This window comes from Lissotriton vulgaris, chromosome 1_2, assembly GCF_964263255.1.
Source record: "Lissotriton vulgaris chromosome 1_2, aLisVul1.2, whole genome shotgun sequence".
NCBI lineage: Eukaryota > Metazoa > Chordata > Amphibia > Caudata > Salamandridae > Lissotriton > Lissotriton vulgaris.
In genome coordinates this window covers 295,943,818-295,962,325 of record NC_141686.1, presented here as the reverse complement: position 1 = coordinate 295,962,325, position 18,508 = coordinate 295,943,818, and the positions used below count along the sequence as shown (strand labels likewise).

The following is an 18,508-nucleotide window of genomic DNA, read 5'->3' as shown; positions in this document are numbered from 1 at the left end:
AGTTTCAAAAGGTGTGCCTATCACCGTGAAAGTGTAGGCAGGATCCTACCTTAATATGTAGAAAGTGCGCAGTTAAAGGCTTAAAGCAGGAACATTGCTGGTAAATTAGGAACAGCGCTGGTGAATCAGCGTCAGTAAAGCAGGGTGTTGCCAGGTAACCAAAATTATAATTCAAAATGATCGCCTGATGCTTACGTGATGACGCTGTAGACGTGTTCTTCACTCTTGCGTGATGGCATTCGTTAGAGATAGACGCTTACGTGATGACGTTGTAGACGTGCTCTTCACTCTTGCGTGATGACACTCTTTAGAGATATTCCCCTCGACGTTCCGAATGGTTGCTAAGGCGTTGCTATGCTACTGACGTCATATAATTACCAGTAAGCAGGGAGCCCAAAGTAATCCGGAAACACCATCAAGTTGCAGCGAAGATGAAGGATCAACCTCAGACGTCGAATCTCGAAGAAGGTAGGCAGGATCAAGACCAGTGAGCAGGGGAGAGCAGAGGTGAAGGGGTGCCGATACAAAATAGCTTGGCCGGTGGGTGTTGTTTGTGGATTCGTTGTCAGCTCGCAGCCAAATGTAATAATTGACTCCAGAGACTTAATCTTCTAAGTTTCTAAGATTTATTCCTAGATAGTACTAACACCCACGACCGGACGCTCCCTCCGCAAACCAGGACTCCCGACAACTGACCTAACGTTGTCAGAACCCTGGAATGCCCTCGGCAGAGCCCGGTCCTGGAACGACATTCAAAACAATACAAACCTTGTAAGGAAGCGTCCTCGCGCAGCATCCCAGCACGAGGACAGATACTAATACACTACACATACTTAAACAACAACAGACACTTTCAAGGACCCAGTCATGACCTGGGTAGTAACCTTCTGTAACAAAAAGAAATCAAACCAGCCTCACTGGATCTGGATTACATCAGAGGGGCTTTAATCCCTCACTCACTGGCGGTGCCTAGTGCCTGTAAGAGGGCCTCCGCTCAGGCTACGGGGAATGCTCCTGTCCCGGATAAAGAGTCGAGGAAGATTGATTGACCATCAACAACACGAACTTCAGGTGTGCCATTGATGAGGCGAACGTGGTGGAGACAGCAACTAGGGACATTAACATCAGTCTATCACTCCGTAGGCATACCTGACTTAGATCGGTGGGGCTTAGACCAGAGATGAAACCGCACATTGAAAATCTACCTTTTGATGGGGAGCATTGTTCCCACATATTGAACAGATGTTTGAAAAAAAAAAAAAAAAATGAAGATCACAAAGTAGTGGATGCCCTACAATCCTTCGCACCAAAACCTGCTTTTTTATAAACAGTACACCAGATAAGGAGACGAGGGAGATTTACTTAAAGGGTTCCCTTCCCAAAAAAATCACGCTTCCCTTTCAGGACCCTCCGCAGTATAAGCCCTTTTATAGAGGGGCCTACAGAGGCTGTGAGAGAAACGGAAGTGGCCTTGCCAGTGGTTCCTCTGCTACCAAACCGTGAATGATTTCACCTAGATCACAGTACTCCGGTTGGGGGAAGGATAACCCATTTTCATAACATAGGGCCCTAACCATTTTGTGAGAAGGGTACAGACTTGAATTCCACACACACCTGCCGTCCTGTACAGAATACAGACCATCAACCTCTTCTGGAGGAAGAAGTACGGGCGTTAATTACAAAAGGCACCATAGAACCTGTGAGGAAGTGGGGTTTATTATATGGTGTGGTTGTGTGTCCTCACTGTGTAATACAAGTACCGACCCCTTTAGTACCCTTGGACTTTTTTTCTCTTTTTAAACCTTTAGCTCAACCCTTGGTAGTTGTGGCACTGAGCAGCAAGGCTTACACAGAGGGACACGTTTTACGCATTTAAACAGCACCAAAACAATTGAAGAAGAAATCTACACAACACTCAAGAAACCGGACACCAATTTATTAAAATCTACTGTATTTTTTTATAAGATTGTGGACACTAGAACTAAAAAGATCCATCGGGGGTTTCCAGAGAGATAGCTTTTACAAGCTATAATAAATCAATGCGCTTTCACATAACCGTGAATAAGACTTGTCGACAAATTGGACATTTAATTTTTTTTAAAGGAAATGTCAATGCGGTCGGTAGGAAGTACTTGGGGCGACCACCTCCGGCAGGGAGCTAGTCAGGGGGACCAGCTAGGTACTCCAGTACAGTTACCTTAACAGGAGGAGCGGTACTTCAACAGTTCCAGGCAGTTTATCTGTGTTGTGATTGATTCCTAAGGAGTGGTCCTGATGCAAGGGAAGAAGGATGCTGAAGATGCTTTTAAGGATGCTGTTGATGCGACACAGTCAACTGAGTCTTTCACCTGTGATTCCTTGGTCCACGAAGGTGATGAAGGGGTCATGTTTGCAGGTTCTTCATCCACGAAGTCCTCCCCGGCCTGCTGACGTCGAGCCGCTACTGGACTACCAGTCACCCACTATTGTGGTCACAGATTAATTCCCCCTAGGTCGCTATCTTTCCTCTTGAGGGTCCCAGTAACTTGCAGCCCTCCCGAGCTAAGCAAACCTGGGTGCAACTCTGTGCATTGAGTCCTGGTTCCAGGTGCTTCGTGGCTGTGGTAGTGGCTTGAAGACTTGGGCTACCAACTTGCCCCAGCAGGCTTCTTCAGCTGTTGTGTCCTATGCTGCAAAAAGGACACCAGTCAGCGGGCCCTTGGAGTTCTCTTGACTTGGCTCTTGATACGTCTTCTCATTGAGCAGGATACGGCAGGCATTGTCCCTCTCTTCGCTAGACACCAGATGCAGTCCTTGTCAGCACAGCTTCTCTTTGCTGGTCCTTCAGTGCAGCAAGATAGTCCTTCGGTCCTTCTTCTGAGTCAGCCGAGATCTAAAGTCTGGATGCCAGGGGTGTCCTATTTATCTTCCTGCAGGATACGGTTGATAGCCAATGGGTTAATAATTTCCCTCCCTCCTGATGACCAGTTCCTGGGAAATGTAGCATCTGACTTTACCAGGATGAACCATTCTGCTCATTCCCAAGATGGTGAGAGCCCTCTCTCAACACTCAGAGGTCCTTATCCCATCACCGGAGTTGTGGATACCAAGGGACGTCATGCACCTGTAAAAAAACTATTTGACAACTGGCTTCTCTCCTGGCTCCAGTGCCCGCTTGTCGGGCTAAATAGTACAGCAGCCCTCTCCCAAGTGTTACCCGTTTGCCCTGTAAAAGGCGGCTTCTTCATTGACACTTGCCTTGTGGGCTAACACCTGTGTGACTTCTTGCAGGAGGGAGGTAACACCTCTCTCCCTTGCAGCCCTCTATTGTGTCCTATCCTGGGAGTCATTAGCACGTCAGAAGGAGGGCAGAAAGCTGTCTGCAGGACAAGCCCAATGCACATCAGTAAACAGGCACTGGAAACCATGGCCAACTAAAGTCGCAACTTCTAAAGTTGCACTTTGCCTACCAGTGACATTAAATTCGATTTAAGCATTAAATCAGATTTAATGCACTGATTCTTTTGATACCAACCTATTCGGACGTGATCAGGACTGGGGTGCCAGCCTGTAACTCTGTTCATGCCAATTGAACTGCTAGCATTTCTACAGTAAAAATGACAATTTTAGGTTTTACTGCTGGAGCTTGTGAACGTACATGTTCCACCCTTTAATATACAGCAACCTGCATTAGGGCTAGTTAGGCCTACAATAAGGGTGACTTGCATAAATTGAAAATGGAGGTTTGGACTTTGCCATTACTTTTAAATGGCAAAGTTGTGTTAGTAGTTTTCAGCCGTCGTTCCAGTGGACTGTGGCAGGCAGAAAGCCATGTTTTACCTTGTCCCTCTCAGAGTGGCACAATAAGTGCTGCAGTCGCTGTGGCATACTCTAACGTAGAGGCCCTGGATACCCCTGGTACCAATACTAGGGACTCACAAGTTAGGGTATGCCTATTGGGGACATGCCAATTAAACATATACCATTTTAAGGGTCAAAGCACATGTGCAGACTCCTGTTTAGCAGGGCTCGGGCATTTCAGAGCTGTTATACCAGTACCTAGTGGTCACAAATGGGGCCAAAAAGTAGTAGTAAACCTGCAAAAATCCATTTTCCTTTTTGAACCCATTCCCATACACCAACAAGGAGTTTATTACCTCTATTGTCTTATTCCTAAAAAGGACTGTACGCATCAGTCGATCCTCAACCTCCTACTTTTGAACAGGTTCATCTCTGCTGAACACTTTCAAATGATTACATTGCAAGACGCCATCCCATTGCTACAACAAGGCAACTTCATGGTAGCGTTGGATCTGAATGACCTGTATTTTCACATCCCTATAGATCCAGTTGCACCATCAATACCTTCACATCATGCGAAGTGGAAAGCTCTGCCAGTTCATGATTCTCCCCTTTGGAATTAATACAGCCCCAAGAGTATTTACTTGCAGATGTGGCATCTTCTGTGCGCAGACATGCTATTCCTGTGTTTCCATACCTAGATGACTGGCTGTTAAGAAGCAGCAGCAAAGACCAATGTCTAGCACACCATGAAATAGCAGTGTCTCTACTGCAGAACTTGGGATTCACCATCAATGAGAAAAATAATCACATCTCATTCAGCCCTTCCTCGGATCGCACAACAATGCACAGGCAGTCAAGGCATGTCCCAGCCAACAGAGGGGGTCGACCTTCCAACAGCTGATGCCTCTTTGTCAGCCACAATGTCTCATCACAGTGTGATCAGTAGATAAAACTGTGGGTCATAATGCCCGCCTACATAGTAATTGTCCTGCAAGCCAGGCTGCCCATGTGTCCATTGCTGAGGTGCCTTTCATGGCAGTGGGTACAAGCAGAAGGGCAACTGTAAGATCTAGACTGTAAGATCTAGTGTAACAACAAGGGTCCAGTATTCTCTTCGCAGGTAGAACAGGAACAATTGGTTGATCTGAGGCTTTTTCCTGACATCCTCCACCCCCCTTCCTCAGGTGACCATCACCATAGATGCCTCTCTGCTGTAAAGGGGTGCCAGCTTAGAAAATACCTTGTCACTCAACTTCAGTAGCGCCTCAGACACCCTAGCAGTTTGGATTTGGACTATCAATATTGTTAAAATTTTCCTCTGCTGTTCTATTGAATACCTTCAGTCACTTTTTTTAAATAACCAGTTGGATTAGTACTTCTTTATGATGAATTGGAGGCACTGAACAGGAGTGACTGGATTCTTGAACTGGGAGTCATTCTGACAAGTGCATATAGATATGTTGTGCTTGAGCACACAAGTTTGACAAATGGTTTTTACTTTCTTGGCAGGTTGTTTCTTTAATAATTATATGTTTGAGGCATGTGAGCTGTAGATCACATGCTTTGCATAGCCTGCATAGCCTGCCATCTAGTGTTGGGTCCGGATTGTTGCACTTTGTTTTTCTTCGAAGAAGTCTTTTCCAACCACAAGGTAAGTGACTCCTCCTTTCAGTGATAGTGCGCATGGCCATCAACTCCATTGTTAGATTGGTTTTGCAGCGTGAATCTTTCTGGATTCAGTATGCTGTGCATTATTCCGCGGTCTTGTGGTTGGGTCCGGAATCGTATTCTTTTTTTTTTTTTTTTTTTCGTAGCCCAGGTGGGCGTCGACGCCCCACCGTTTGGTGTATTTCCGGTGAAGAACCCACTCTTGGGCGCCATCTTCAGATTCTTTTTTCTGCTGTTGGGTCTGGATCGTTTCCGAGAGGGCTCCAGACATTTTTGGAGAAAGAAGAAAACGCGCAGTTCTTGGACTAAAAACATTGGAGAAGACTTCAGGAGACTACATCATCGATAAGATCGACGAAGGAGGGAAGGAAGTTCAAGAACTTCCTATTTCCATCGAGGAATAGGAGCGCATGTATAAGACTCCTTTCAAGTTCTGCGCAAATTGCCACCACAAGTACATGCAGAAGGACCAGCACCGTGTTTGCAACCTCTGGCTACCGGTAGACCACGAGAGCAGCGACTACAAAGCCTGCTCCGCCTTTACGCCGAAAACTCTTCGAGTTCGAGCGAGACAGAGAGTAGCCAACGCCACGATGCAGGGCAAGGGCCAGCCTCCATCCCATCGAGACCTGGGGCTATCTTCAGACGAAGAAGACAACAACGCCGTCGAAGACGATTGCTACACGGCCGTAGAGACCAATATTATGAAAACTATAAAGAAGGTTGGAGACTCCACAGCCCCTAGAGCCCCGAGAGACCCTGAGTCTCGAAGAATCTGGGGAAAATCCTCGAAAGCGCCGGCGCCGAAAGCTTCGGCGCCCGCACCTAAACCCAGGCCCAGCGTATCCTCTGAGAAGGAGTCCCCGGCGGTGAGAGCTGAAGAACAGCAAAATCCGTCGAAAAACGTCTCCGAAAAGGAACGTCCGACGCCGAGGGAGAAGGACTCAAAAAAGGCTCCAGTGCAGACGCCGAAAATAGGTTTGGCGCTAAATTTACCGCCAAAGAGACCGGCCGAACCATTGGACGCAGATCTGGCTGCCGAAATGGAGAAGAAGAAGAGGCGTCTCGAAGCCGAGATGCAAAACATTCTGCAACGAAAGAAGGATTTCGACGCCAGGATGAAAGACTACATAATCCAGACGAAACCCAAGCCACAGGTGCACGAGGTAATCCAGGAGGAAGAGGATGAAGTCGAGGAACAGTCGGAGAATGTCGAAGCATTCGACGAACCGGACGAAGATGAGGCCGCCTTCGACTACTATGAGGAGGACGACGACCGCAGGATGCTTCTTGGTTCGGCGACCTCGGAAACGCAGGAGATAGACTGGCAAGAAGTCGACACCGAGAGTCCTGAAGAAAGCGTCGACACGTATCCTTCGAGGCCTTCGCCGCCAGATGACATTGGGGTGTACAACACAGTCATTAGGAATGCAGCGGCTGTCTTCAAAGTGAAACTCGACGAAGAGCAGCAGAAGGCTGACTTCCTTCTCGAGACATTGCTCCCCACACAGACCAGGAGCCAGTACCTGCCAATGCTGGAAAGTGTCATGGCACAAGGGAAAGAAGCCTTCAAGGAGCCGGCTACATGCAAGGCAGTCCCCCAAGGACTGAAAAGAAGTATAAACATTCATCCAAGGACCCACTCTATATCCAGGGCACGGTCTCAGCTGACTCAATCATTGCTGCCACAGCAAAGAAAAGGGCTAATGTGCCTACTACCTCAGGGCCACCTCCAGACAAGGAGAGCAAGAGGATGGACTTGGTAGGGAGAAGAATTGAAAGGAATGCCGAAATGCACTGGCGAATGGCCAATTCCAACGCACTACTAAACAGGCATCAGTACCAGATCCTGGAGGAACTGGGCCAGTTAATAAAGAATATGCCTCAGGAATTCAGGGACAGTGCTTAAAACCTAGTCGAAGAGCGGAAGAATGTGGCAAACTCTTGCATCAAGGCAGCTCTGAACGGAGCTGACACCACCAGTAGGCTCATGATGATTGGCAAAACGGAAAGAAGACAAGCCTGGCTCAGGGTGTCAGGCTTCAAGCCAGAAGTACAACACAGCATCGTGAAAACCCCGTTCAACGGACAGACCTTGTTCGGGGCCCCAGTAGACGAAAAGCTCAGCCAACTAAAGAAAGTCAATGAGACAGCAAGGTCCATGGGGGCATTGCAGTTCAGAGGGTCGAAAAGGGGCACCCCATCACGAAGGCCCAACGGCAGGGGTGGTTACCAGCCAGGAACATCGCACCAGGCGTTCCAACAATCCCACCAGGCGGAGAGCCAAACATAGCAAGGACAACAGAAGCAGTTCTGGCAATACCAGCAGAGGGGCCAGTCCTTTCGTGCGAGAGGCATTGGACGTGGCCAGAATAGGATGGGAGGACAGCAGCCCCCCGCCAAGTGACTTGGTCAGGCAACGTGTGCCCACCCAAATAAGAACTCCCAGGGTGAGGCACAAGGACAACACGCAGGGGTCAAGCGCACTAAACACCTGCGTACATGTGAGACCAGTGGGAGGAAGACTAAAGCATTACTTCCACGAGTGGAAGGCAATAACTTCGGACAAATGGCTTCTAAACATCATGCAGTTCGGATACTGCATAGAACTGGAAAAGACACCAACAAACAAAGCAACTAGCAAGGAAAGAGCTGCAGCTACTTCAGAGAGAAGCAAGAGAGCTCCTGCAAAAACAAGCCATAGAACCAGTACCTTACAGAGAAAGGAACAGGGGGGGGTGTATTCAACGTACTTCCTGGTGCCAAAGGTAGACAAAACAATGAGACCCATCCTGGACCTAAGGTTCTTAAACAAAATCATAAGAACGCAAACATTCAAAATGACCTCCCTACAAGAGGTGCTTCCTCAATTGCAAAGAGGAGACTTCATGGTCACCATAGACCTAAAAGATGCCTACCTACACATACCAATGGACAGAAGTCACAAACATCTGCTCAGATTCGCCATAGGGGAACACCACTATCAGTTCACAACCCTAGCGTTCGGTGTAAAGTCTGCGCCAAGGGTCTTCACAAAGTGCCTAGCAACAGTCGCAGCACACCTAAGAAGGGAGGGAATACACGTATACCCTTACCCGGACAACTGGCTAATACCAGATATGCAAGGAGCATGCACAGAGAGTGACAAGAACACTGATGGACCTGGGATTCTCCATACACTGGGCGAAATCCTCAATGGAACCAGAACAAATAAAAATCTTCCTGGGAGCTCAGATCGACACCGTACAGAGCAAGGTGTTCCCAAGCGAGAAGAGGTCAGTTGCACTGGTGAAGGAGATGAAGCCCTACCAGAGAGGGCAAGCTCAGACAGTGAGAACAGCGAGCAAGATCATGGGCATGATGGCATCATGCATACACCTAGTGCCAAATGTGCGGCTGCACATGAGACCTTTACAGGAGTGGTTACAAGAGCAATGGTCACAAGCAACATGTCGTTGTGAGGATCTAGTGGTTGTAACGCACGCAGTGCAGAAAGAAATGGCAAGGTAAAACATGGAGAACTTAACAAGGGGAAAGCCTCTAACGCCGCCAACGCCAGCGGTGACCATCACCACAGATGCATCCCGGAAGGGATGGGGAGCTCACATGAAGAAACTCAGAGTGAGGGGTCTGTGGACACCAGCAGAGGCGGTCAAACACATCAATTACCTGGAGTTGAAGGCAGTTTTCCTCGCTATAAAATCCTTACAGAAAAAACTGTACAACCAGAGAGTGTTGATCCAGACGGACAACACGACAGCGATGTTCTACATCAACAAGCAGGGTGGAACACAATCGACCACACTTTCGAAGCTGGCGCAGGAGATATGGGCTTGGGCCATCCCTCTCAACATAGACCTGCTAGCCATACATCTGCCAGGGAAGGACAATGTAGAAGCAGATTGGCTCAGCACAGACATCGGCAACCCACGAATGGGAGCTCAATGCACAGGAGACGAGAAGGCTGTTCGACAGGTGGGGGGCACCGTCGGTGGTCCTATTTGCAACACGCCAAAATGCAAAATGCTGAAACTTCGCATCCAGGCTGCCCGGGGAGGGGTACATGGGGAATGCCCCATGGATAGACTGGTCGAGGACATTTGCCTACGCTTTAAATCACCGGTACCGCTGATGCACAAAGTCCTCAGCAAGTGCAGAGCGAGCAACAGGACACTGATACTGGTCGCACCGCAGTGGGCCAGGCAGACATGGTATTCGCAGATCTTGGAGATGGCACAGTGCGCACCCCACAAATTCGGAAGGAGAAAAGACCTGCTCTCCATGCAAAACGGGCAGGTGCTACACCCAGAGCCAGAGAGCCTGAGCCTGGTAGCGTGGCTCCTTAGGACATAAAATTTGTGCATCTGAAACTACCAGGGAGCACCCTGAGGGTACTTCGGGAGGCACGAAGGCCCAGCACACGAAAGTGCTATGTATCGAACTTGAAGAGATTCACGCTATGGTGCAGGAGAGAGAAGCTGAACAATAAGATGCAAAGGGACTTAACGGTGCTAAGATACCTCGCGCACCTACTAAACAAGAAACTAAGCTCATCCTCCTTGAGAGTTCACTTGGCAGCAATAGTCGCTTACACAAGAGGGGAAACTTGTAAGAGTTTCTTCACCTCACAAGTGGTTAAAAGATTCCTGGAAGGAGCTAAGAGGATTGCGCCTCCAAAATGGGTGCCACCACCTGCATGGAACCTTAACCTGGTCCTAACAGAACTGATGAAACATCCTTTTGAACCAATTCACAAAGCATCCCCAGAGAGGCTAACAATGAAAACCGCTTTCCTGGTATCAATCACCTCGCTGCGCAGGGTAAGCGAACTACAAGCTTTAACTTTACAGGAACCCTACATCCAAATTCACAATGATAGTGTGGTAATGAGAACGGACCCACACTTCATGCCGAAGGTGGTGTCAGGGTTCCACATGAATCAAACCATATAAACACCAAGTTTCTTCCAGAAACCGACAACAAGCGCTGAACGAGCTCTTCACACCCTAGACGCCAGAAGGGCAGTCATGCACTACATTGAAAGGACAAAGGAACACAGGATAACAAAGCAATTATTTGTTTCCTTCGCAAAGAGTTTCATGGGAAAACCAGAAACTAAAGGAACAATTGCGAGATGGATCGCTCAGACAATACAATTCTGCTACAAACAGGCAGGGGAAGAACTGGCAGGAGGTGCACGGGCCCACTCTACCAGGAAAAAGAGAGCTACAATAGCTTTCCTAGCCAACACACCCATTCAGGACATATGCCTGCGGCAACATGGGCTTCACTGCACACGTTCACAAAGCACAACTGTGTGGATATACAGATGAACGAGGAAGCACAGTCGGACAAAAGGTGCTTCAACACATATTCAATAACCAACGCTCATCTTCCACCCAGCCGCCACAAACAAGAGAAACCACTACAAAGTCTATGCACAGCATAGTGAATCCAGAAAGATTCACGCTGCAAAACGAATAGTTTCTTACCTGTCGGTGTAGTTTTGCAGCTTGAAGATCTTTCTGGATTCACTAGCGGACACACCCACCTCCGCCAGAAAGATGAGGCTGGAGAGGAAGGGAGTTGAAAACATGGACAATTACTTGAACAAACAAGCCTTAAAGGTTAAAGCGGTGAATGACTTACTAGAACATTGCCATTGCTTCGGTAACAGAACAAACAGGAGAAAAAAAAAAACGAAGATGGCGCCCAAGAGTGGGTGCTTCCGCAGGAAACGTGCCGATGTCACTGGAAATATACCAAAAGGTGGGACGTCGACGCCCACCTGGGCTACGGAAAAAAAAAGACTACGAATCCGGACCCAACCACAAGACCGCGGAATAATGCACAGCATAGTGAATCCAGAAAGATCTTCAAGCTGCAAAACTACACCGACAGGTAAGAAACTATTCGTTTTTTTCCGCCATCGCTCCATTGTTACATTGTTTTTTTCCACCATCTGGTTCGGATGTCAATTGCGGCGCTCCTGTTCAACACTGTTTCTCGGGTATACCTTGACGAGCAATCCACGACCCTTGACGGCATTGTTTCTCGATCATGTTTCCCATTCTCCGCGTATCGTTTCGAGTCAGTCTTCGATCAGCAGATTCATGGAGGGCCATTGGGCCTACCCGCGTCGGGCTCGCTAGCAGTCGATGGAATGGACTCCATTCAAAATATGCGGGTTTCGCACTAAGTTTCAGCGCAACGTCTTGCATGAAGTGTGCAATCTCTGCCTATCCCCAGAACACAACGAACAAAGCTGTGACGCGTGCTGATCGTTTCGATCCAAGAAGACGCTCCGTGACCTTCTGGCTAGACTTCACAAAATTCACTAATAAAGCGGCTACGCACCGGACGTCTTCGGTGAAGATTCCGACCAGGAAGAATTCCACGTTCAAGGAGCCGAATCCAACCGCGACATGGAACAACAAGAGCAAGTGACACCGGGTCAGCGTACCGTGATTACAGGCACCCACCTGCCCCAACATTAGTCGAAGAAAAATACCTCAGGTCCTTCCTCTGCCCTCAGGCTAAAGTCTGCACCAAGAAAAAGTTTTGGACGCCTCGACCTCCGGCTCTGCACCGAAACAGAATTAAAAGCCATCTGGCTTCGGATGGAGTCGGCCCCATGCCGATGCCGTACCAAAACGTTCAGCATCAAAATCTAAGCACGTCATTGTGGCCATTCCCATGCTACCGAAAAGTAAATCTTCGGAGCCGAAAGCTTCGTAGCTGAAACTGTTGACGCCGAAACGTACAGTGTCCAAAGGGAAAACGACTGTTCGATCCAAAGAGCCTTTTGTCGACGTTCCACCTGCAAACACAAGTCCCAAACAAAACGAACTGGTTATCCATCCAGATACAGAACATATTCATGTGAAAATGCCAAAGAAAAGGAAAATGGGATTACAAGAGGCCTACCACATTCCTTTGAAACGCAAGAATGTGTGTACTAACCCTTCTCTTCCTCACCCATTGACCCAAATTTGCACATCACACCAACAAAATCCCCACAACCTCAATCACCTAATCCACAAGATGAAGCAGATGGGGATGAAGATTTGCCACAGGACATTAATGACCCCTGGGAGTACTATAATACAAATCAGATCACGGACAATGATCCCTATCGATATCCTTCCAAACCTTCACCACCTGATGAGAACATAGGGTACTTAATAGAGCTGGTCAATACCATGGGGTGGAATTACACAAATGTGCTCATAAAGAGGATTTTCAATTTGAGACTTTTAGTTCCTCCCGGAGATCAACACATACACTACCTATGCTTAAGGGAATGCTTAAACATACTGACAAAATTTTTAAAGACACTGTGCGGGCAAGAATTTTGGTAGTATAGTGTCTTCATTAGGAGATTATGACTGTGCTTTAGGTCTTAAAACTTTCTCTTGGACCCTCTTTTCTAACTCTTCTTTTGTTAAAGAATTATCACGCTCAGAATTGAGAAAGTATAAGCCAGCAATACTAACCCCACTTACATCAAAGGTCAACTTCCATTAGACTCCCTTGTTTTCTCCAATGCTTGCAAACAAGCAAACTCACAAACTACAGGAGATGCCCTTCCTCCTGATAACGAGTCGAAATTAATTGATACCTTGGGGAAAAGAATAGCATCGCAAGCCGCCAATCACTGGCAAATTGCAAATGTGCAAGCACTGTTAGCTCACTCGACAGAGCTCATTATGATGAGCTAGAAAAGTTAATGCACTTTATACCCTAAGAGCAAAAATCCAAAGCCCTAATTCGGGTCGGTAACTTAATTACCAATACTTCTATTAGGTGCGTCTTAGACTCAGCAGACACAGCAGCCCGCGGAGTCAACACCAGTCTATTGCTACACAGACATGCTTGGCTCAGAATTCCAGGGTCCAAACCCAAGGTCCAATCCTCTATTTTGAACCAACCCTTTGATAAAGAGCACCTCTTCGGTCCTACGGTCCTTCGGTCTCTAGAGAAGATGAAAAAAGATACAGATTTCGCAAAATCCATGGGGGCTTTACAACTCCCTTCCAATCGGGGTTCCTTTCGCCACTCCTTTTACAGGGGTGGATCCAGAACCACTTCATCAGAGAACCCCTCCTCCTCTTACAAGGGCAATAAACAATTGCCCTCCTCAAGAGGTTACTTTAGGGGAGGATTTAGAGGGAACAGCAGCAAGGGAAGAGGCAACTGCAAAGACCAAACAGTGACTTCCCTCCTCTACCCCCGATCCTTCCACTCATGTCGGGGGACGTCTCCCCCAATTTCTACCTGTCTGGAATACAATCACCTCAGACAAATTGGTTCTACAAATTATTCAATATGGTTCATGCCTGGAACGTACAGACACCCCCCAAACATTTTTCCAAGATCACACACAATGTCACAAAAACTTCTCGACCTTCCCAAACAAGAAGTTCTCTCTTTGTTACAAAAAGGAGCTATTGAACCAGTCCCATTACAATATGAAGGGTCCGGTGTATACTCTCTGTAATTCTTAATTCCCAAAAAAGACTGCTCTCTCAGACCTATACTAGATCTCCAAGACCTCAATCTATACATCCAATCGGATCCCTTTCATATGGTGACACTCCAACAAGTACTCCTGCTCCTTCAGTAAGGCGACTTTATGTCCACTTTGAAATTAAAGGACGCCTACTTCCACATCCAGATACACCCCGCTCACCTCAAATACGTCAGTTTGTGGTAGATTGGCAACGTTACATAGTACACAGCCAGGCCATCATTGCCTTTCTAAAAGGTAGGTTTTTATTGATCGCAAAGTCTTCTGGTAGTTTATGTGCCTGTAGGTATCTGTTTTAATGTGGTAGAGCAGGTTTTGGAGCATGAATCTCATCTAGCTCACATGCGGTGCGTTGAGTGGTTGGGTGCGTTGAGTGGTTGGGTGCGGAAACTGTCCCAGACTCTACATTTTCATAGAGCAAATAGGGATTGTCTGGAAAAAAAATAAGGAAATAAGGAGAAACTGCATGAGTGTGGTAGGGGCTTGAGGATGAGTTTGAGGAGGCCAGACACATTATATGTACTGTTATGCTTTTTATTCTGTAAGCTGTGTCGTTTTCCGGTTCCATCTCCTGCATAGTGTAGAAGTCTCAGTAGTAGTGGAAGGGTGACTTTATATATTGGGTTAGTTGCACAGACTGTTACATAGATGTGAAAGAATAATCTGTTGGAAGTCGTTAGAGAAGGAAGAAGTCAGCCACTGTGAGTCCCGGAGATCTTTATTAAAGTATGACCCTCTAGACCCAAGATTGCTGTCATGGTGTGCATTTTGTTGTTCAACTAAATAAAAGGCTGTAATGGTCACCGACCTGTATGGTAATAGTGCAAGTATGTGGAATAAGCAGGTTCGATGCTAGATAAGCTCAACCAACGGTTTCATACTCTTCTTATAATCAATACCATAGACAGCCTGGGCTAAAACACTAAAGTGTTACCAGATTTTTTAGTTTAGAAGTGATTGATTATAAAGCATTTTCATGCAAAGTAATAATCTGCGATTCTGATTTAACCGTGCACTCACTGAAATTCAAGCAAGCTGGTTATGTTCCATATGCATTGTATAAACTAGAACAGCTGTCATTTGCATTGTTTTCGACAACCTGTACAGTAGTAGCATAGTTGCAGGTAGGTAACCAACTGTTTTAACATTTTCTTTGTGTGTTCTACTTGGAGTCAGGCTTTCTTCTCCTTAACGCCTCACAGTTTACATGGCTTTTTTTTTTTACGTTTTAAATCCGATTTGTCAATTTTTGTTTTTTAGATATGTTTACTTTGTGGATGTACGGGTGGGGGTGATAGAGCAACATTATCCAACACAGTGATCATTGTCAAAGGAATAACAGGAATTTTGTCACTTTCTCTCTCCTTCTCTTCTCCATTGTCCTGTCCTCACAGGTACTGCCTGATGAGTGTGCGTGGGTGTTACACTGATTTCCACGTAGACTTTGGTGGCACATCAGTCTGGTACCACATTCTTCGGGGTGGAAAGGTGAGTTTTTTTCTTGTTTTTATTTCCTTGTTTTCAATGTCTTGGACCACTCACCTACATAACTTTCATTTTATGGTTGCGTTCTACCATGAAATGTCACCTTCAAGGCAATGAATGTCCTCTCATTCAGAAAGGTATGTCACTGTAAAATTCTTTACAGTGTTGAGAAAATGACGCAGAATTTTGCACTTTTACATTTCTGAGTACATACTTGGCAAACTCAGCCTCTCAACCTTCTGAAGTCTGTTTGCTTAGGTTAATAGTAACATTGCTAACTGTGATACAAAAGGCACAATTCTTGGGCATTAGTTGCTATGTGTCTGTTCATTACATGCTGAAATTATATTTATGGTCTCTGTGTTACGATTTCTCATTTTATCAGCTTGTGGTTGTACCTGTCGCCTCGTGTTGGAACCTGAAACTGCATCTCTAACCGTTTAATCTGACACCACATCCCCATTCCTGTGTATTGCCAGCCTCGCCAATCCCCTGTAACTTTTTATTTTTTTAAAATAATAATTGTATGTGTTTTCCGATTGATGTCAGTGGGGTCAGAGGGAGGACTCTGATGATAAGGAAGAACCTATGGGGTTAGATTAACAAAGTCACCATAAACGTAACTTTATTCAACTTTTACTTTCTAACTCTTTCCTGTTCTCAATGTGAGCTGATTCTTTGCAGTTGAGAAAGGATTAGGATTAGGCAGACATTTTGTTGAGTATTTCCTGGCCAAACCATGACGATCCAGGACAATTGAGCCCTGCGACAGCTGATTTTGTGTATGTTAGTTCACAGTCTCCTAGTATACGTGTTAACCGTTGCCATACTGTTCGTATCTGTCCATACTGCAGATAGAGGTTGGACTATGTGCAGAGGGTACTTTCTGCCGTTTGGCTTTAGTAACTGCTCAGTCAATCATTACCCCCCCAAAGGACACAAAATACTTTTTGAGGCAGCAAGATGTCTTCATTCAGTAAAAGAGAAAACCTAATTGAACAACTTACCCTCAAATTATGGAGAGAATCTTAAACCGAAAAAGTATGCGGAAGGAGAAAGAAAGTTTTTTTAATGGCACATTTACCTAATTCAGGTGAAACTTGTAACAGTACTTTCTGAATAAAGTGTAAGTCCCGGTACCCACCCTGTGTTTTGTGAAATAATGTTAATAGTTCTGAGCCACTTGATCATCATTACAGCTAATAGAAGATTTGTTTTTCACGGCAGGAGCTTTTATTTGCAGAATGTCATTAAATGAATGTATCGGACTCACCAGATGTCTTTTGACAGTCCTGTTGGCTGCGGAAAAAGTACACAAAGGCCTGTGCCTAAGTGGTTGCAAGGAAGGTCTTTCATGTTCCCACTTCCATTTCAGTTTCAGGCAGGTGACGAAAAAAGGACCACAGACAGTGAACAGTTAGAGGCTTTCTGTTCCTTGCCATGCTCTGTAGTAGAATCTGAACTATTGCCATGTTTACTGGCCTCTAAAGCGAGACCTAGGTGAAGAAAGATCAGCTGAGCAATGAAAGGTAGCAGTCTCTTCCTCTGAAGGAGGTTGAAAAAACCCAAATACCAGTCCTGCAAGGCCAGGAGGATGACAGTGCATCATGTATCTCATTCTATTCTCGTAATCACGGTAGTCACAGTAAGGTATATAAAAATGCCTCTGTCCCGTCCATCATCAGGCCATCTCCAGACAACTGGCTCCCTTGCCTTTCCGGGAGGAGAACCTCTCGCATCAGGTGTTTTAGTGATTCATGAAGGCATCTTAAAAAGGGCAACCCAAGTGTTTGAAGATGGTCACTTCTTCGATGATATCCTCCTCATGTGTTGATTACATATTTCTCTGGCTGTCTGCTCTGCTGTTCTTGTTCTCACAATCTGTGAGCAGAAACATGGCACTCTTGCTAAGTAATTACAACAAAAGATTGAAGCAATAATCACAAAAAATAAAGAGTTTGAGTTCCAACAATTTCATTCCACAGTTTCCAGTGTAAGCAGGAAAATTCTTTATTCAAATTCTTCCTAATTAGGCCTATAGGCGCAGCCAACTAGTTCTACCCGAAAAATAGGGCTTCTTTGGGGTGCTCTAAGTAGTATTCAACAAGAGTTGTTCATAATAGAACATACTTCAAAGACTGTAAATGTGTTCACAAAGTAATCAAGTCCTTTTTCCATTTGGTATTATGAAGTGTTCAGGAGTCACCAAACGACGCAGGTTAGGGAGCAGACATAATTCAGGTGTTCATTAACAAGCTTCTTTAGACAAATTCTTCAAACTTTCTAAGACATTATGCACTAGGGAAGTGCATTCTGTTGTTGTAATTGTATTTGATTTATGACCAGGTGGCAGCTGGTCATTTCAGGTGGGCAATACAAATTCTTGAGACTTGTATGTGCCTGTACTGGGTGGTGCAGAAATGTGTGCCTAGCTGCCATTCTTTGTTCCCTCTTGCAAAGTGCACTGCCACAGAGCTAAAGCCCTTCGGTCGAGCTGTGGATAATAGGATGCAGGCGTCATTGTGGAGGTCTGGAGCAGTCCGCCATCGCTGGACTCAAGGTAAAGATCGCTGGGGGTAGACCTTACTGGGCAGGTGGGCCTCTAGGACTCATGCCGTAGGCATCTGGTGTAGCGTGGGTAGGGATTGAGGTTCCAGCTGAATCCGGAGCTCTAGGAGTCGATTTCTTCTAGACCGGTCCGCTGTCCACGGCAGATTTGAGTCTTTTTCAAATGCAGCAGTCCTCCCAGGGTTTTCAGAGGTCACTGGCTGCAAGACCGGTCGCAGGTTCGCAGAAGTTGGAGACAGGCCGGTAGGACTGGGGTCAAGGCAGTTGCAGTCTTTAGCCTTCTCTGCAGGGATGTCTTCTTTCTTCTTAGGTCGTCGCAGATCTGGTCTCTAGGTATGGGAAAGCCACCTAAATACTAGATTTTGGGACGTTTTAGGGGAGTAGCAGGTAAAGCCAATTGGCACAGTATCTTTGACTACACCCTCTATTATGTCTCCTTCCTGTGGGAGGGGGCATAGGCCTAGCCACGATTGG

The 18,508-nt window shown here is 46.3% G+C and overlaps 1 protein-coding gene across 3 annotated transcripts in view; it reads left to right on the top strand.

Moving 5' to 3' along the window:
• The window catches only part of KDM2A (lysine demethylase 2A), a 939,997-nt gene that overhangs the window by 358,207 nt on the left and 563,282 nt on the right, over positions 1-18,508 (top strand). For all 3 annotated transcript variants that reach the window (XM_086953271.1, XM_086953272.1, XM_086953273.1), the window contains one exon: positions 15,376-15,469. In XM_086953271.1, the coding sequence (XP_086809397.1) occupies positions 15,376-15,469 (94 nt within the window). The remainder of the gene's footprint in view (positions 1-15,375; positions 15,470-18,508) is intronic.